The sequence below is a fragment of the Esox lucius genome, chromosome 17, assembly GCF_011004845.1.
Source record: "Esox lucius isolate fEsoLuc1 chromosome 17, fEsoLuc1.pri, whole genome shotgun sequence".
Taxonomy (NCBI): Eukaryota; Metazoa; Chordata; class Actinopteri; order Esociformes; family Esocidae; genus Esox; species Esox lucius.
In genome coordinates this window covers 1224869-1246436 of record NC_047585.1, presented here as the reverse complement: position 1 = coordinate 1246436, position 21568 = coordinate 1224869, and the positions used below count along the sequence as shown (strand labels likewise).

At 38.8% G+C, this 21568-nt stretch overlaps 1 protein-coding gene across 1 annotated transcript in view; it reads left to right on the top strand.

Annotated features, from left to right (window-relative positions):
* LOC105010087 (serine/threonine-protein kinase 4) overlaps positions 1 to 20792 on the top strand; it is a 74350-nt gene extending 53558 nt beyond the window's left edge. Inside the window, 6 exon segments of the mRNA XM_013131227.3 lie at positions 6205 to 6210; positions 6212 to 6310; positions 6312 to 6335; positions 7006 to 7201; positions 14821 to 14972; positions 18728 to 20792. Coding sequence (XP_012986681.2) covers positions 6205 to 6210; positions 6212 to 6310; positions 6312 to 6335; positions 7006 to 7201; positions 14821 to 14972; positions 18728 to 18886 — 636 coding nt within the window. The 3' untranslated portion in view covers positions 18887 to 20792.
* The last annotated feature ends 776 nt before the right edge of the window (positions 20793 to 21568 follow it).

Below are 21568 nucleotides of genomic sequence, written 5' to 3'. Positions count from 1 at the left end.
GCCCACCTGGCAAGACAGCAAGGGTGGACAGTATCAAACCTACTGGTCACCTTCAAGCCCCCGGGCCAGGCTACACCTAATTATAAACCGTGCTGTAGAGATGAGTTTTTAGTAGACACTTGAAAGTTTGCACTGAGTTTGCATTTCTAACCTTAATTGGCAGATCATTCCACAGGAGTGGAGCTCTATGAGAAAAGGCCCTGCCGCCAACTGTTTGTTTAGAAATTCTAGGTACAATTAAAAGGCCTGCATCTTGCGATCTAAGGTTACGTGTAGGTATGTATGGCTGGATCATTTCAGCAAGGTAAGTAGGAGCAAGTCCATGTATTGATTTATAGGTTAAGAGTAAAACCTTAAAATCAGCCCTAACCCTAACAGGCAGCCAATGTAAGGATGCCAGGACAGGAGTAATGTGTTCAAATTTTTTTGTTCTAGTTAGGATTCTAGCAGCTGTGTGCAGCACTAATTGAAGTTTATTTATTAATTTGTCTGGATAACCAGAGAGAAGAGCATTGCAGTAATCTAATCTAGAAGTAACGAAAGCATGAATACATTTTTCTGCATCAGTTTTTGATAGAAAGTTTCTAATTTTTGCGATGTTTCGAAGATGAAAATAAGCAACTCTTGAGACATATTTTATATGTTCTTCAAAAGAGAGGTCAGGGTCAAGGGTAACGCCAAGGTTTTTTACAGTTTTTTGGGATACGACCATGCAGCCGTCGAGGTTCACAGTGAGATCTGCTAACAACGCTCTTTGTTTTTTGGGTCCTAAAAGGAGCATTTCTGTTTTATTTGAGTTTAAGAGCAAGAAATTCTCTGTCATCCACTTCCTAATATCTGAAACGCATGCTTCCAAAATAGCTAATTTAGGGGCTTCTCCATGCTTCATTGAAATATATAACTGTGTGTCATCAGCATAACAGTGAAAGTTAATATTGTGATTTCGGATTACATCGCCCAGAGGGAGCATGTATAGTGAGAAAAGTAATGGGCCCAGAACCGAGCCTTGAGGAACTCCAAAGCATACCTTTGACTTGTCAGAGGATATGCCATCCACACTAACGAACTGATATCTTTCAGATAAATAAGATTTAAACCAAGCTAGAACATGTCCACGTAGCCCAATATTGGTTTCCAGTCTCTCTAAGAGAAGGGAGTGATCAATAGTGTCAAAAGCAGCACTAAGATCAAGAAGCAACAGGACGGATGCGGAACCTTTGTCTGAGGCCATTAGAAGGTCATTTGTTACCTTCACGAGTGCAGTCTCAGTACTATGATGAGATCTAAAACCAGACTGGAATATTTCATAAATGTTTTTTGTCTTTAGGAAGGCATTCAGTTGTTGGGAAACACATTTTTCTAAGATTTTTGAGAGGAACGGGAGGTTCGATATTGGCCTATAATTGTTTAATATGTCGGGATCTAGATTAGATTTTTTTAGAAGAGGCTTAATTTCTGCAATTTTTAATGAGTTTGGTACGCATCCGGAGGAAAGGGAGCAATTTATTATGTTCAGCATTGGCTGACCTAGCACAGGAAATAACTCCTTAAGTAATTTTGTAGGAATCGGGTCTAGCTGAGAGTTTGTGGGTTTAGAACTCATTACAAATTTTGTAAATGTGTCGAGCGATACAGTATCAAAAAACTCAAGTGTCCCCATTGACACCTGATCAGGGAGGTTCCGGAAATTTTTTGGACAACTGAGATTTTTAGGACCATAACTATTTAAGGATTCAGTTATTTGTTTTCTAATGGTGACGATCTTTTCATCAAAGTAGTTCATGTATTCATTACAACTAAAGTGAAGACCCACTTCACTTGCTAAGCTTTGCTTTTTTGTTAACTTTGCAACTGTATCAAAGAGAAATTTTGGATTGTTTTTGTTCGCCTCAATCAGGTTGGAGAAATAAGCTGATCGAGCAGACGTGAGTGATTTTCGGTATTGTACTGTACTGTCTATCCAGGCTAGTCTAAATACTTCCAACTTGGTGGAGCGCCACTTTCGCTCCAATTTTCTGGAGGCTTGCTTAAGTGCTCTAGTATTGTCGGTGTACCAAGGAGCAAGTTTCTTATTGCGTATTTCTTTAGTTTTTAGTGGTGCAACTATGTCTAATGTATTTCGCAGTATTGAGTTTAGATCCTCGATTTGATCGTTTACAGATTTATTTACTCTGTCATTTATGAGCGAACTAGTAAGAATATCACAGAATTTATTTGTAATCCGAGAATTTATAGTACGGCTTTTGAAACTCATTGTTTGGGGGGCAAGTGGATTTCTTGTTTTAACGGTAAATGTAATAAGACAGTGATCCGATAATCCAGGATTTTGGGGGTAAATTATTAGATCTACAATATCTATTTCTCGTGACAGGACTAAATCTAAGGTATGATTGTGGCAATGTGTTGGACCTGAGACATGTTGGATGAAACCCATTGAGTCGATTATGGCTTGAAAGGCTTTTTGAAGAGGATCATTGGGGTTTTCCATATGGATATTGAAATCGCCAAAAATTAGAATACTATCTGCCATGACTACAAGGTTAGACAAGAATTCTGGAAACTCATTGAGGAACAATGTGTATGGCCCGGGGGGCCTATAAATAGTAGCTATGTAAAATGATTTATCGGCCTGGTTAACTTTCATGAGTAAAACTTCGAAAGAATGAAACTCTGTGATATGTTTGAGAGTAAGTTTATATTTACTGTCATAAATATTAGCGACACCCCCTCCTTTTCTGGACGCACGAGGGATATGATCACTAGTATAGCCAGGAGGAGAGGCCTCATTTAAGGCAGTGAATTCATTAGGCTTTAGCCACGTTTCACATAAACCAATAGCATCTAGTTTATGATCAGAGATTAATTCATTTACCGCAACTGCCTTTGGAGCAAGAGATCTAATATTTAGGAGTCCCATTTTGAGATGCGAAGTGATACAATTATTTTTATTTTTGACCGAGGTGGAGGAAGGCTTTATCTTAATAAGGTTGTTTTTGTTAGCACTACCTTGTTTAACTTTTCTCAGCCTGGAACAAGTCACAGTGACAATAGGTAAAGCTGTACTAACTACTCTGGCTATGCTATTGACAGACTCCACTATGCTAGCAGGCTGGCTAACAGCCTGCAGCCTGACCTGCACCCTATCTCATGTTAAAGCTATAGGAGTGAGACTCCTGTCAATGTTCCTAGACAAAAGAAGAGCACCACTCCAGCTAGGATGGAGTCCGTCGCTCCTCAGCAGATCAGGCCTGGCCCTATTTCTGGGAGAGTCCCAAAAAGAAGGCCAGTTATCTACAAACTCTACCTCCTGCGACGGGCAGAACTCCGTTTTCAGCCAGCGATTGAGTTGCGCAAGATCCTTCAGGTTTCAGGGCTGTCGCTGGGCAATACAGCCCTGAAAATATAGATTTTCTATTGGGTTCAGGTCTGGAGACTGGCTAGGCCACTCCAGGACCTCGAGATGCTTCTTACGGAGCCACTCCTTAGTTGCCCTGGCTGTGTGTTTCGGGTCGTTGTCATGCTGGAAGACCCAGCCACGACCCATCTTCAATGCTCTTACTGAGAGAAGGAGGTTGTTGGCCAAGATCCCACGATACATAGCCCCATCCATCCCCCCCTCAATACGGTGCAGTCGTCCTGTCCCCTTTGCAGAAAAGCATCCCCAAAGAATGATGTTTCCACCTCCATGCTTCACGGTTGGGATGGTGTTCTTGGGGTTGTACTCATCCTTCTTCTTCCTCCAAACATGGCGAGTGGAGTTTAGACCAAAAGCTCTATTTTTGTCTCATCAGACCACATTCCCATTCCTCCTCTGGATCATCCAGATGGTCATTGGCAAACTTCAGACGGGCCTGGACATGCGCTGGCTTGATCAGGGGGACCTTGCGTGCGCTGCAGGAGACTGTGATCCCAGCTCACTTCAGGTCATTGACCAGGTCCTGCCATGTAGTTCTGGGCTGATCCCTCACATTCCTCATGATCATTGATGCCCCCCGAGGTGAGATCTTGCATGGAGCCCCAGACCAAGGGAGATTGACAGTCATTTTGAACTTCTTACATTTTCTAATAATTGCGCCAACAGTTGTTGCCTTCTCACCAAGCTGCTTGCCTATTGTCCTGTAGCCCATCCCTACAATTTGTCTACAATTTTATCCCTGATGTCCTTACACAGCTCTCTGGTCTTGGCCATTGTGGAGAGGTTGGAGTCTGTTTGAGTGTGTGGACAGGTGTCTTTTATACAGGTAACAAGTTCAAACAGGTGCAGTTAATACAGGTAAAGAGTGGAGAACAGGAGGGCTTCTTAAAGAAAAACTAACAGGTCTGTGAGAGCCGGAATTCTTACTGGTTGGTAGGTGATCAAATACTTATGTCATGTAATAAAATGCTAATTAATTATTTAAAAATCATACAATGTGATTTTCTGGATTATTTTTTTAGATTCCGTCTCTCACAGTTGAAGTGTACCTATGATAAAAATTACAGACCTCTACATGCTTTGTAAGTAGGAAAATCTGCAAAACCGGCAGTGTATCAAATACTTATTCTCCCCACTGTATAACAGAATACTCGCCTTATTTGTTTCTTTAATTTTTTCTACGTGATGGTAGCTAAGTTAGCAAAAGTTATGTCAACCTTTGCTACAGTTAAGATTTCATCTCCATTGTGAGGAAATTCTGTTGCCTATCATTTGCACTATTACTGGCTATCTAGCCACACTACCTTAATGTGTTTATACAGTAGCTTATGTTGTGTCTTGAATTAATTAGCAAAGGGTATTTGAAAAGCGATAGCTAATGGCTTTTACCAAATCACAGCTGGCAATTGAAATGCATTCCAGGCAACTACCCCATGAAGCTTTTTAGGAAATTGCAAAGACTGCAAGGATGTCATCAAGGCAAGAATTCTACAACATGAATATATTTTGATTTGTTTAACACTTTTTTGGTTTGCTACATGAAAAAAGAGCTGTGTCCAAAATTGAATTGTATGTAATTTGTCTGCATCAGGATGAGGCTATTTACCCTCTATTTTCATTGGCTATCACCTAAGCTTTGACATGTTGGCCAGTTGTTTATGTACAATACTTTCATATACACTGAATTTGTCTTAGGAGAATAATTTTTTTCCCTGGTTTCACATTTACTAATTGGCTATTTTGGTTAATGTCATTCATTTCACTGTGAATGGGCCCTCTTGAAGATTGAATAGTCAATGTCGCTAAAATCACTCAATACCAGGCCTAAGGCTGTCAATGCACAACAATGTTAATACAACTGCTGGAGAATATTCCTCGACGTGAATAATAATAAACAAAACAATAAACAAAACAAATAATAGGCGTTATGTTGTTGGATAGAGAGGCAGAGAAAACAGAGGACATTTAATATAGGAACTAAAACGTAACGAAACTGAAATAAATAACCAGGCAGGGACAAACTAACTGACAGGATACACGGGGAAGTTTGAACTAAACTAGGGTCGTTTTGATGGGGAAAACAGGTGCGGGCAATATTCAACTGAAACAGGTGTTTGTGAGGGAGGGAGGGAGGGAGGGAGGGAGGGAGGAGGGAGGGAGGGAGGGAGGGAGGGAGGGAGGGCGGGCGGTCGGTCGGTCGTTGGATCACTGGCATGGACTGGGTGCATGCCAGAACGTGGACAATAGGCCTACCTTTAAATAAACAATCAACGTGTTCTGTCCAATGGAGCAAATATGGGTGTGTCTAGAGCTATTATACTCCATCAGTTTTAAAGTTGGTTATAGTTGATTATGTGGTTACAACAGAATTATATAATAGGTGATCATATTTGTCTTATTTCACAAATAGACCATGTGGACTATACTGCACTTGTGCATTTGAAATGTTGCATCCGAGGGATCAACCTCTTCTAAAGAAACCTTTTATAAAATAATATATATATTTTTTAAAGTAGTTTCTGAGTTGTACAATGTTTTTCTTTAATCTACTGGGGGGAACCCCGGATCCCAGTGAGCAAGTGCATTGCAATTACTAGAGAACTTTCAAGTTAAATGTAAACATTTATCCTCCTACCCTAAAAGCACGATAGTTCTGACCTCTCGACATAAGATTAGCCTTTAACTTGGCACCACTGACAATAATCAGAAATGTACTTAAGTTTGCATGCATTTTTGTTTTTTTACTTGTTTAACCCCTGTCTATGTCTGTGTTTTTATCCTTTTTTTAGCATCCGGTTCATTAAGGCTGCTAAGCCCAGAGCTATCCTCAGAGCTCTTATTACAGACGCCATGGAGATAAAACTAAAGAAAGTGGAGGCTGAGCAGAGGGAAACAGGACCAGGAGGACGAAGACAACTCGGTTACACATCTATTTTATATTTGGCACCTGCAAGGCTTTATATTTGTATTTGGCACCTACAAGGCTTATCAACACACAATGGACAGAAGACTATAAATACCATGACCTAATCACTTCATAATCTGACTGATATAGCTGGGAAATTGCAACCACTGTAAAAATGTATGGCTATGGATTCAGAACTGACAATTCATTCAGTTGATGTGACTAATTTTAGACACTGAAGAAAATGCGTACCCAAGCGCAATTCAGCTCAGCTTGAAACTCAAAGGTACTCAGTTGCTTTGACTGAGACTTTGAAATAAAAAATATAAAACAGTTTACCCCTGGACACTTCTATGGATGACCATGCCTAGAAATATTGGATTTATTTACGGGGCAGAAACACAAGCTTATGTTACCATGGGCTCTGCGTTTGTCATATTTTTCAGTAGGAAATAGGTGGGAGGCATTATTAGACGTGCATGGGATTGATTGATATGCCGGCAGAAAATTAAAGCTTGTGCCTTGTTGCCATGCTGCTATTGGAACATCTGACTGCTCCTGCAATATACCACCTGGATGATACAGCACAAGGTTTTTTCACAGTGTGTCATTTATTCTCAAGTAACATTGTTTGACTGACAGTGTTGTAACAGACCTGACTGAAGATGTTGTTTTGCCCAATCAGGATGATGATGAGGTAGACTTGGGCACAATGGTGAGGGCAAGCACGGGTAACATGGGCACCATCCGGGAGGCTGGGTCAGTAGGAGGCACGGCGAGGACCATGATCGAGCACAGCGACACGGGAACCATGCAGTCTCAGCTGGGCACCATGGTAATCAACTCGGACGATGAGGATGAGGAGGCTGGCACAATGAAACGTAAGGTCAAGTTGCAATACATTGCCTCATTCAACTCCACTGCAACAGATCAGTCGTAAAGGAGAATGTTTTCTTCATTAGTGTAACTGGTAAAAAAAAGCTGGTTTATGTAAAACCTTGAAGATCCAGTAAGTTAAACTTACAAGAACACAAGAACAGTCAATTCTGTATAGTGACATGCAAAAGTTTAGAAGAAAATAATTTTTATGGTTGGTCCTGTTTTTATTTTAGAGCTAGTAAGATTTTGTTTAAAACCACTTGCAATGTGTTTCTGGTCACTTAATTGGGTGGCCCTTCATTGGTTGCCTAACCTGTTATGGAATGGGCAAAAAAAGTCAATTTCCGCCTAAAATGATGTACCCAAATGTAAATGCTTGTAGCTCATGACCTGAATTTAGTAGAAACATATGTTTGGGTCCATTTGAAAGGAAACACTGTAGTTTGTAGGAATTATAAATTAATGCAGGAAAGTATAACACAATAGATTTGGCAAGAGATAATGTAAACCAAAAACATGCATTTTTTGTAAAAAACAAAATTCCTCATCATGTTTGAGTTGCAGTGGGGAAGGCCAAACATGGATTATGAACCTGGAGGAACTTTCCACTCAATCCACTAGATGTCAGCAGGATCTGGGAAAAGTTTCATGGCCATTTGATATAACATTCAGTGATCTACTTACTCATTTGTAAAGAAAGGCCAGTGTCCTTTCCAGATTGGCCACTTCGTGCCAAATTGGACACATTATGAATTTAAGTTCATACATACACAGAACATACAACAGTGCAAAAGTGATTAATATAAGGGTTACACACTCCCAGGAATGTTATACATGATGGAAAATTTGCTTTCCTTCATAAAGGTACTAAAAGGAGGTGCCACAAGGAGGCGGATCCAATGATCTAACGTGTGGTGTTTGCATCATATGTGGTGATCTAACATCATAATTGGTGTTTTGCATCATATGTGGTGATCTAACAATATGTGGTTTTTGCATCATATGTGATCTAACATCATATGTGGTGTTTGCATATTATGTGACTAGTCTCCCAGTCCCTGCCAATGTAAAACTCTCCACAGCATTATGCTGCCACCACCACCATGCTTCAACTTAGGGATGGGGTTGGCTAGGTGACTGGTTTCTTCCACATGCTTGGCATTCCAGTCAGAGAGTTCAATCTTGATTTCAAGTTTCAAGGTATATTTGTCACATGCACCAAACAACATAGTGTCATCCTGCACAATGAAATTCTTGTGACATGGCACCTGACAACTACGTAGTGAGTGTTAGGAATATATAAGCATAAGACCAGAAAAAGACCAGATTCTGGTTTCATAAGTCCTATGAATCTGATTTCATAAGACAAGAGAATATGGTTTTTCGTGGCCCAACTACAAGCAAGCTTGTGTGCTTTTTACTGAGGAATGGCTTCCATCTAGCCACTCAACCATCTGCCTGATAGGTGGAGTGCTGCAGAAATGGTGGTCCTTTTAGAAGGTTCTCCAATCTCCACACAGGATCTCTGGACCTCTGTCATAGTGGCCATTGGGTCCTGGGTCACCTCCCTGACCAACGCCACCTTGCCTACCTTATGTTTTTGCCTTAATTCAAGTAGCCTACCTTATTGCATGTGGTTGAATTTAGGAATCATTTAATAAATTAAAAAGTATTTGGCTGTAGCTTCCCACACAAGATATGCTGATATGTGTTTTATACTGTAGCTTAAAATAGCTTATTGTACTTGCTACCTTAAATAGCACAATGATAGGATATGATAGAACTATGGGATCAGAGACCAACAACCTGCTATTTTGATCTACATCGGATACCAATAGATGCTGCTACTTGTTGCAGTAATTTGTGTGGAGAAATGTAAGTGCCATGGCACACTGGTCTAATGGACCAAATTATTTCACCTGTTGGCAGCTTTTTTGTTATTGAATACTTGTAGAAACAGTTAGGACCGGAAATATTTGGATTTTAAATTAAACAACCGCGATGCAATTGAAGTGCAGACTTTCAGCTTTATTTCAAGGGGTTGAACAAAAATATTGTATGACATTATCAGGAATTGCAACCATTTTCGTACACAGTCACCTTATTTCAGGGGCTCAAATGTAATTGAACAAATTAACACAATCATAAATAAAATTTAAATTTTTTAATACTTTGTCGAGAATCCTTTGAAGGCAATGACTGCTTGAAGTTGGAAACGCATGGTCATCAAACTCTGGGTTTCCTGCTTTGTGATGCTTTGCCAGGCCTTTACTGCAGCTGTCTTCAGTTGTTGTTTGTTCGTGAGTCTTTGTGCCTTACGTTTTGTCTTTATCAAGTGAAATGTATTCTCGATCAGGTTGAGATCAGGTGATTGACTCAGCCATTGCAGAATGTTCCACTTCTTTGGCTTAAAAAACTCCTGGGCTGCTTTCGCAGTGTTTTGGGTTATTGTCCATCTGTAAAGTGAAGCACCGTCCAACTTCCCTGAATTTGTCTGAATCTGAGCGGACAATATATCCCTATACACTTCAGAATACATCCAGCTGCGTCTTCTGTCACATCATCAGTAAACACTGTTGACCCAGTGCCATTGGAAGCCATGCGTGCCCCTGCCATCACACTGCCTCCACTGTGTTTTACAGATGATGTGGTATGCTTTGGATAATGAGCCGTTCCAAGCCTCCACCTTACTTCTTCCCATCATTCTGGTTCAGGTTGATCTTCATTTCATCTGTCCAAAGAATGCTGTTCCAGAACTAGGCTGGCTTTTTTAGATGTTTTTTGGCAAAATCTAATCTGACCTTTCTGTTCTTAAGGCTTATGAATGGTTTGTACCCTCTGTATTTGCTCTCATGAAGTCTTCTCTTTATGGTAGACTTGGATAATGATATGCTTACCTCCTGGAGAGTGTTCTTCACTTGGCTGGGTGTTGTGAAGGGGTTTTTCTTTACCATGGAAAGGATACTACAATCATCCGCCACTGTTGTCTTCCATGGACGTCCAGGCCTTTTTGTGTTGCAGAGCTCACCAGTGCATAATTTCTTCTCCAAATGTAGCAAACTGTTGATTTGGCCACTCCGAATGTTCCTGCTGTCTCTATGATGGATTTTTTTGCATCCTAAGGATGGCTTCTTTTATATAAATAAATTACGCCTGTCGTACCAGCACACAGTTGACATTATAGAAGCTACTTTTATGTCAGTACTTGACTATGGTGATATACTATATATGCATGCTTCAGTCTCAGTGTTGAAGCATCTTTATGCATTCTATTGTACTGCCTTGCGGTTTATTACTGGTGCCAATTTTAACACACCCCATTGTCTTTTGTACACTTTAGTGGGCTGGGACTCTTTGTTTTCCAGGAGAACCAGACATTGGTTAATGTTTGTCTATAAGGCTATACATTTCCCAGCTATCTAACCTCTAAAATAAATTCTAAATTTGGCGGCTATCAGCTTCACTCCAAAGATTGGATAGTCCTAGAGATTCCTCAGGCTTATTCGGAGCTAGGGAAAACTGTCTTTGAATACAACGCCGCTCATTCTTGGAATCATTTTCAGGAAAATCTTAAGCTAGATGTCTTGGATTCTGCAGGACAATTTAAAGCAATACTAAATTAATACATGGCTGTTAGATGTAATTGTTATTTGTAAATTGAGTAAAAATATATATAATATCTGTATTTTATGTGCTGTACACAGGGCTTAGCTGTAACAGAGACCATGGTCTCAGTGTGATTATCTCTGTATAAATAAAGGTCAATAATACAAAATAATACTAATAAAAATGGCCTGTTTCACTTCCATTGAGAGCTTCCAAATGCGAATGCCACACCTGGAATCAACTCCAGACCTTTTACCTGCTTAATTGATAAAGAAATAACGAAGGAATAGCCCACACCTGTCCATGAAACAGCTTTTGAGTCTTGTCTAATTACTTTTGATCCCTTGAAAAAGAGGGTGTTACATATTAAAGAGCTATAATTCTTAAACCCTTCTTTCAATTTGTATGTGAATACAATTAAAGCTGAGACACTGCATTTTAAGCCCATAATCATTATTTAACTTGTAATGAATGGGTCGGAGTCGAGAAGAATATCAGTCTGAGGTCAAACAGTGAAGTGAAAGTGAAAACCAAAGGCTCAGTATGAATGGCAGAAGACAAACAATACCTCACAAGGCTAGGGAACACTGAACATAACTTAATAGGGACATAAACCAGACACAGGTGATCAGAACGAGAGTGATTGGGATCTGATGACTGGGGTGCGTTCCCGAGTAGTGGAGCGTAGTTGTGGATCCAAGCCGGAGGAGGGCGTCACAAAGATAATAAATGGCTTGTGAAATTGTTGTTTTAAATAAGTCAACTTTGGGAGTGTTACTCACATTTCCATTTTATATTTTTGTTATTTAACAGAAACTCTTATGCACAGCAACTTGCCGCATTAAGTGCAACACAAGTCTGTTGTACGGGCCTCACACTTTTTGTTCTGGCTTCCCTAAGCCTGTTGAGGCTAAAGCAATAAACAAAATCAACAACAACTAAAAAACTTATTTGGAAGGAGGTCAAATTTTATTTTGCAACAGTAATTATGATTGTCAATTTGCCCATGTGTGGCCTAAACTCACATTCCCAACATTGGTCATTAAAGAACCAGCTTGGTCTGATGAACACAAGCTATCAATCCACTCATACTCCTTATCCTTAATATTAAAGTTCTGTTGTGGAAATTTCTTAATACAATGTATTCTCACTGATTAAAGGACTAAGTCCCACTGTTAAGATGATGTTTTTATTTAGAGACTATCCACTGTTACTTTGTAACCTGTATACTTTCTCCTTGCAAGCAAGATTAAAACCGTTTATTGCGCAATTGATTTCTCCTGTCTTACCTACCATTTTCATACAACTATTTGGATTTTAGAAATTGCTATCACAGTTCATATACTTTTCTCAGAGCTAGTAAGACATGAATAACAAAGCAACGTTTTAAGAAAAACATTTACCCCGCAAAATTGAATTTCCTCTCTAATTTGGGTCTAAATACATACTGTTATTAGAACCTCGTCCAGTTGTTCTACATTCTGGGTCGGCTCTAGGTATAAGCGACATAAGCAGTTGCTTAGGGCCCCTGACCGCTAGGGGCACCCCCAACTGCACCCCCAATCAGCCCACAGCAGCCCAAGATGTTTTTAAGGGCAGAAAATCCATCAAAGCAGACTTTATGGGTCCTAGAGGCAAATTTGTGCCATTTACAATTGTAGACATTTCTAGCCTACGCCTAACATTTCACAGGAATTTGTACTTTAATTTTCCAATTTGGAAACTGAAGAACATTAATTACCAACCTTAACAAATCTAACTAATATCTCATGTACATTCACACCCTTTGTTGTGACATAATTTGCTACATCTCTTTTCACCTTAGCCCACTTTCCAAAACATCACAAATAAACAATAAATAAACACCTCAGCATGCTTGCAATATTTCCACCCTTTAGGTGATATAAAAACATGGATGCATCTGAACAAATTGAGTACAGATGCATCCTGTTCCCCTTGATAATCCTTGATGTTTGTACAACTTGATTGAAGTCGACCTCTATCAAATTCAGTTGATTGACGTCAAAGGATCTCTCTGTAGACCTCAGAGATTGTGTCGCAAAGGACCTTAGACTGGGTTAAAAGCTAAATTTTTCAGCATGGCAATGACCTCAAGCTCACAGCTTAGACAACACTGGAGTGGCATTGAACATCTTCCTTTGCAAAGAAGAATATGTTAAACTGCCCACATTTTCCTCCCCCACAATGCTCATCTGAAGAGCATCTGTGTGGCCAGGAATCAAATCCTAGGGATGTGTTTTGCCTATTTTAACATGAAATGGGTTAAATAATGTATTTTTTGCCAAGAAAGATGTCCAACTGCTGGGCCTTAGTGCTTCCTTGTGTAAACCTCTGGAAGGTCTTTTACCTTAATGGGTCAAGTACACTTTGCAGAGTCCACTGACTTTTTTTGATGGAAGGTGTATCTCTTGTTTTATTGCTAGACCATGTAAGCAGAGCCAGCCAAGAAAAGCGAATGGCTCTTACTGACTGAGTGAGTGAGTGAGTAAATAACTGCCTGACTGTCCCTCGTTAAATAGCGTACTGGTTAGAGATGCCTTTCACGCAGGGGACCAGTGTTCGAGGATCGCTGCAGTCAAAGCTAATGATGCATTATGATTTTTTTCTGGATAGACAAAAACTTTGCTGGCCACAACCTCCTGGAGCTACATTATAGTAAGCCTAAAATAAACCTGCTTATGGTTATATTGCCACTGTTTCTGGTGGAGTTTCGATGTACATAAATAAGTTGGATTTATGCCAGAATGTAATGTTTTCATGTTTTGTAAATTACAGGAGTTTATTAACAGAAATGGTTACTTGTGCAGAATTATAAAGTACAAAACAGAAATGAGAATATACCATTTAAAAGAGGGTAAAAAAAAAAAAAAAGAAAGTAAGTTGTTGCAAAGTGTCCGTCAGGTTAGTTCTGTAAGGGTACATTGTGTGTCCATTTGAGGGAATCACATCTTTGGTTACTGTTGGGAGAGCACCAGAAAAACTGTTGATTAAAACTATCTAGCATTTGATTAGGTTTAAACTTGAAAACGCTCTGCCCTCCATGTCTTAAAACGTTATTCAGTAAATCTGGAAAGAGCCTGGTTCCTCTAGATTTTGCTTTAGGTTCCTGCCTCAAGGACTTTTTATGTTACATTTACATTTGAAGCATTTAGCCAACATTCTTAAACCAAAGTGACTTCAAGGAAGTTAGGTGTGAGCACTCAAGGGCTCAATGACATAGGCTGGGTTCTATCTATAATTAACTTACTGCACTAATCTATGTATTTCCTCACAGTTTTACAAAATGTTACTCCATTTGGTGCATCCTAAACTCAACGCTTTTACTGAGGTTTTAAAGGATGCTGCATGAAGTGTCTAGAAATGTTGATGGGTAATTGTTTTACAGTGTACCCTACAGTAGAACCCCAGTGAGAAAATGTTTTCTTTTTTGCGCATTAGGGCCCTGCCCTAATGAACACAAACCTGCTGAGCTTGTAACTCCTGCCTGTACCAATGGACACAACCTGCTTTTGTAGCTATGAGACCTGAGAGACAATAAGGGAACGGCTGAATAATTGATCATCCTGTGAATTAATGATAAGCTTTGTCTCTGCTGGGCAGTACTGCTCAGCATACTATGACCATACCCCTCTTAAAGGGAGGACTAACACTAGGCATTTAATTAAAGGTATTTTTCATCTTTAGGCTGTTTGTATTTGTCAAGTGTTTGTAATACTCTGGGTTGTGATAGTTACTATAGGACTTGAAATTATTCCTATAGGAATAATTCCTATTATTACTCCATTCTTTTTTATCTTCAAAAGAACATCTTTGAACACCAATGTTTTGGTTCATTGGGGATTTCAATAATTTGAATACAAAGTTATTGTTGTGCATGTAACCTCCCCATATATATATTGAATACTTGTAAAACTGTATAAAATATAAAACATTTATTAATGTTTTCTTGAACATTGGAGGCCCTGACACCCCCATTGTTTTTGTGCTTGTTTAGGGAGAGATGACACAATGCAGCCCGCTAAGCCGTCCTTCCTGGAGTACTTTGAGCAGAAAGAGAAGGAGGCGAACTGTCACAATAATAGCGGAGGAAACCCTGGACACAATGCTGACAACCGCAAACTGCCTGCGGAGGGAGACTTAGAGGTGGTAAGTAAAGTGACAAGATGCATCTACTCAGTGGTGAAGGTAGAATGCATTTCTTACCGGTGTACTTAAGCACTAACACATTTTTTTTGCAATAGTGTAATCCTCAAATTATATAAATTACAAACGGTATGATACCAATTCTATTCATTAAGTAGCCTTTTTAGGATTAATTTCATGTGTTTTGATTATTTTAATGTAAATGACATGCACACTAATGTTAAATACTTACATTCTATAGCTTTTTTCTTGGCATTTCAGTCAAATTATTGTGATAGACTTGTTTTTACTGCTACAGCTGCATGTCAGCAAATACTTGTCCATTACATCCAGTGTTTCAACTAAATTATCAAACGGCAAGCTAGACAAATGTCAGCCCTCAACAGGTAATGTTTGTTATTACTCTCCTCCACATTGCCTCCAACCCATCCAGAGGCAGGATAGGTCACTGGTGGACAGTACGACAGTGGGACAAAGTAACAAGCATTATACAGTGGGGCAAAAAAGTATTTAGTCAGCCACCATTTGTGTTCCACTTAAAAAAGATGAGAGAGGCCTGTAATTTTCTTCATAGGTACACTTCAACTGTAAGAGACAAAATGAGAAATAAATATCCAGAAAATCACATTGTAGGATTTTTAATGAATTTATTGGTAAATTATGGTGGAAAATAAGCATTTGGTCAATAACAAAAGTTAATCTCAATACTTTGTTATATACCCTTTGTTGGCAATGACAGAGGTCAAACGTTTTCTGTGAGTCTTCACAAGGTTTTCACACACTGTTGCTGGTGTTTTGGCCCATTCCTCTATGCAGATCTCCTCTAGAGCAGTGATGTTTTGGGGCTGTCGCTGGGCAACACAGACTTTCAACTCCCTCCAAAGATTTTCTATGGGGTTGAGATCTGGTGACTGGCTAGGCCACTCCAGGACCTTGAAATGCTTCTTACGAAGCCACTCCTTCGTTGCCCGGGCGGTGTTTGGGATCATTGTCATGCTGAAAGACCCAGCCACGTTTCATCTTCAATGCCCTTGCTGATGGAAGGTTTTCAATCAAAATCTCACGATACATGGCCCCATTCATTCTTTCCTTTACACGGATCAGTCGTCCTGGTCCCTTTGCAGAAAAACAGCCCCAAAGCATGATGTTTCCACCCCCATGCTTCACAGTAGGTATGGTGTTCTTTGGATGCAACTCAGCATTCTTTCTCCTCCAAACACGACGAGTTGAGTTTTGACCAAAAAGTTCTATTTTGGTTTCATCTGACCATATGACATTCTTCCAATCCTCTTCTGGACCATCCAAATGCTCTCTAGCAAACCTCAGACGGGCCTGGATATGTACTGGCTTAAGCAGGGGGACACGTCTGGCACTGCAGGATTTGAGTCCCTGGTGGCGTAGTGTGTTACTGATGGTAACCTTTGTTACTTTGGTCCCAGCTCTCTGCAGGTCATTCACTAGGTCCCCCGTGTGGTTCTGGGATTTTTGCTCACCGTTCTTGTGATCATTTGACCCCACGGGGTGAGATCTTGCGTGGAGCCCCGGATCGAGGGAGATTATCAATGGTCTTGTATGTCTTCCATTTTCTTAATATTACTCCCACAGTTGATTTCTTCACACCAAACTGCTTACTTATTGCAGATTCAGTCTTCCCAGCCTGGTGCAGGTCTACAATTTTGTTTCTGGTGTCCTTTGACTATGAGATTTTTAATGAAACTTCTTCTTTAAGAGGCTCCTCTGTCCTCCACTTGTTACCTGTGTTAATGGCACCTGTTTGAACTTGTTATTAGTATAAAAGACACCTGTCCACAACCTCAAACAGTCACACTCCAAACACTTTGGTCATTATATACCATTATATACAAGTATTATAGACATTTCTTCCAATAATCTAAAGACTAATAAAATAAAGTTTCACTCTAATTCATTAGTTTAACTCCATTTCACTCCATTATATCATCAGATATCCCTGACCAACATGGCCAACAGATAATTTCCTTTGACTAGGACTGGAATTTTTAAGGAAAACAGTTTCTATTTAGTTGTTAAATCCCATGACTTGAATTCAACATCTATGGTACAATGTTCAGTATCTCCAGTCACATAGCAGATGTTATGTCTTAGATTTTACCATCCATGGTATAATTTTATATTGGTCAAAATTATATGTATTGACCAATATATATGAATATTGAACAAGGCACATGCTATTATCTTTATCTTTACATACATTGGATTGAGGAGAAGTCTTTTTTTGCAGTCTATGATGTAAACATTGTAAACGGTGTCTTCTATCTGGCCTTTTATAGGGCTTGTTGGATTTCGCTACAAGCTGGCCTTCCTTGCTAGCTCAGTTGTCTGCCACTTCATTTGGCAATTGTGATTGCGCTACTATAGTAGATATCTAGGACATGTTCTGTGTGCCAATAGGATAATGTTATAGTTACTACCTCATTGGAGGGAGAGGGAGAGCGTGGCTCCCACACACTTGCAATACAGACATGTGATTTTCATATCTGGACAAGAGTAACTGACACACCATTTGACCAAAATCCAATAGCTTATTAATTTTGAAGGTCACGCAATACTTTTTTGAGGCAAACAATACGTTTTCTATTTTGAAGTAAAAATGTAACAGAAATGTTTGGTTGCAGTCTGGAGCCCTGCATCCCTGGCCAACACAGTTTTAGTATAAGTGTGCTGACTACATAGATGAAGTATGAGAACCGTCACTGAGTCAGTTTTGCTCCCTTGCTTTGTCATGCCAATTGTCTTTGGTCACGTGAATGAAGACTGACAGGTGACCGTTGAGTAACTCCAAACATCAGTAATACTGGCAGCACAAACAGCTGCAGTATCTTTGGTCATAGTGTCATACAAATATCACAATTGTCTCAAAAGCCAACAGAATTAGGTCAGTAGCTGCAAATTAGATGTGAAAAAGCTTTATTTTGGTTTGTCATTCTTTCATGTGTCATGACACTGAGGTATCATTTAAAGCTAGCCTAATTGCCACCAGATCTAAATATAGATCTGTCAGACAAACTATTTTTACCTGTATTGCATTTTTGTTAGCATGGCCTCAATATATGTTAAAGGAGAATTTCACTTATTTCAGCTTCTGAAATGAACTGCATATTTGGTTTGAAACATTGCATAAAAATAAGGTATCTACTATACTTTCAAGGGTCCAGAGAGGGCTTTATAAATGTAATCAAAGGAATATTTAGGACTGTGATGGTAATCGAAAAAATGCAAGACTAGTGTCCATGGATGCAGTATTAGTATTGGTTATAAACACTTGTTTTGCTAACTTGGTCTGTGTTGCAAACTCTCTACATCTCATCCTTCCAACTGCCTTTGATGTACTAGCAGAATTAAGATGTGTAGTAGCGCCCGAGGCAGAATAGCCATAGAATGGTGAGCCCTGAAGAGGTTTTACCCTGATTTACTGTACTGAATGATACTGAACTCGAAGCAGTAAGCCCTGAGTTTTCACCCTGTTTTACTGTACTGAACATTACTGAACTAGAAGCTGTGAGCCCTGAGGAGATTTCACCCTCCTATGTCTTAGCTTCCCTACCTTCTCATGCTAATTTGCATTTAATTGTCATTGGTGTATGAGAAATTTTGTCCCGCTTTGCCTTCAACAAGCACACATAATAATATGACTATGTAAGAAATGTAGAAATATTAGCATTTCTTTGCAAGTACACCTAATAGCAAAGATGTCTGACACCCTGTGATTCTTATTAAAGATACGAACATGGAGTGTGGAGGAGCTGAAGTTACGGCTTGCCTCCCTGGACCCCCAGATGGAGCAGGAGATTGACGAGATTCACCAGCGATATCAGGCCAAGCGCCAGCCCATCCTGGATGCCATTGAGGCCAAGAAACGTCGCCAGCAGAACTTCTGAAGGACTTTGGCATGTCTCCTTTCAAATTTCTCAATTGGACTCTTGGTCCTTCACGCTGGACAATGATGTGGACAGATTACGTCTGTTCATTGCTTTGGACTCTACTTCATTGCGATTCTTGTCTTTTTCTTAAGGGAAACCAGTTAATGCTGCCAAGCTTGCACATTTTTTGTTGTAACTTATTGCGGTAATTATTTAGAGTACTTCAGACCTCTCAAGTATTCATTTTTCATTCATGTGGTACATTTGTATTCTCTTTCACAGTTGGTACATTTGAATCAACTGTGTAACATTGCTAGTTTGAGCAACAAGATCACTTTCATACCATACTGTATCATTTTGTGTTTAAATTTTTATGACATTTGGTACTTAATTTCTTCATTTTTTTTGTTCAGCATTCTATCCTATTAGTTTTGCTGCACAATACAACATCCAACCAAAGGGAAGTTAAATTAAATTTATGGGTATATGAATCCAATGTGGAAGATAGGTGATTATTATACTTCATACAATACAAACCTTCCTTTCCCAGCACTGTGTTGTGCATGGTCAAGTTTTTCTTTCTATTAAAAACAGCTGTAAAAACTGTTATTTGCTGCAGAAATATTTCACAGCAATTAAGATGGTAACATGATTCCCTACAAACCTATGTACATGTTATTTCACATAAACACGAATTGAGCAAACTGTATAGATAACAGGAAAAGACAAATTATGTATTCGCCATGAAATCAAGACCTCTCCCATTTTGACAACAATGACGGGGTCGTGGAGGAAAATCAATGTGCGAATATTACAGCCAAACAAACACTGGCCGGTAAGTTATACTGTGAAATACCATCATATGCATCACTGCAGATATATTAAGAAACATTTTCTACAACTATAATACAAAAATTATTTTTGTAATGTGAAGCACCTTTAAGAGTAGCTCAACCATGGTAAATGTATGTGCCTCAAAACGCCTAATTCTATCTTCAGATACGACCATATAACTGATGTCAATGGACATTTTGTTGAAATGGTGGAAGATGCATGCGCCAATTAGGTCCAGAATTATGTAATTTTAGAGACATTATTCCAATGAGCAAGCGATTTAAAAGGTACATAATCTGTCAGAAGATCTTGAAACATCTGAGTGAAAATTTGTATTTTTGTGTTAAACCATGGTGCACTTGTCTTTTACTTGATAGTTCTATATTTTTGTTTGTAACTCATTGGCAACGTTCCATAGAGCAGCTTATACTTATTTCTTCAACATTCAAACGTTTTGAATAAATAAAGGACAATTATTTTTATATATATAGTTTAGACACATATCTTTGAAGACTTTTTGCATCAGTGCGCAAACTAGCTTCTCAGGTCAGATGTTCTCAGGTCCGTATATAATTATGACATTAGGAATATAAGAGTATTCCTAATATATATTCCTAATATATAAGGAATGTATTAATATGCCTTATTCTACATACATATTAGTATTTTGTGTATAAAATATTATAAGGATATGTAAATTGAATTATTGTTTAAATTACACTTAAATTACAATTACTAAAACATATCAATTAATCTGCTCTATTGATGTGATTGTTAGAGAGATCACATTGTTACAACCATTGTTTCTGAATAACCTTCTGTAGGGACATTTGTTTAAATCCCTTTTTGAAAGGCATTCATTGAAGTAGCAATCACTGGAAAGTATTTCTGCACTGTAATATGAAGAACTGGTGTCTACTTTTGACTGTCCACTGGTCTTTAAATTGAGAATTCATATCTAGGAAATGGTAATGAAATGTCCATGCCTTAAATTATGCAATGGAAATTATGCATGTGTTCAGTGTCAGTGTTTGATTTGTGTACATGTTGCCTTGCCTGTTAAAAAATTATAAAAAAAATTTTTTTGCTATGTTTGTTCCTCTCCATTGATGTTTTTGAACCAGAACATTTATGAGTGTACCGGTCAAACATTTTACAAAACCAAAATATTTCCCTTTTTTATTGATATTTACACAGTTTAAAGTCTTCATGTACTCTGAAATTAAAGCATAGAACAAATAAACAATTGGAGACAAAAAATAAATCATTAAATTGTTTAATTTAACAAAATGTTACCTACATTTCTGACTCACCATTTGCAGACATAACAGCCAAATACACTCTTGGCATTCATTGTGTTGCAGTTGTAGTTTGCTTCGCTTTTACGCTTCTTTTTTTAAATGTATTTGTTTGTTGAACAGACAATAGTCAGCAACGCTTGACATTAACTTTTTTGCTCACCAGTCACTGTGGCTAGGGGTTTTCCAAAGACACTCAGCATTTTCACTAGCCACCATTTTGCTGTTGGGAAATTACATTTTATTTGATAAAATGTGACTATGGTGTGCTACATCTTAGCCTATCTCGTTCACTCGTTTGGTCACTGGCATACAAGGCAATAGGCCTAACACAAATGGAACAGAATCAAAAATTGTATGCAGGTAGTACTCATGGAAGTTGCTAATGCATGCTACAATGTCCTCTCTAATATCAACCAAAATATACAAGCAATAAATTAGTTCTTAACATAACATAGGACTATTAACATATAATTAACAAATATAATTAATCGATCAACCAATCACATTTATTTATAAAGCCCTTTTTACAACAGCAGTTTACAGAACACCCGGCCTTAAACCCCAA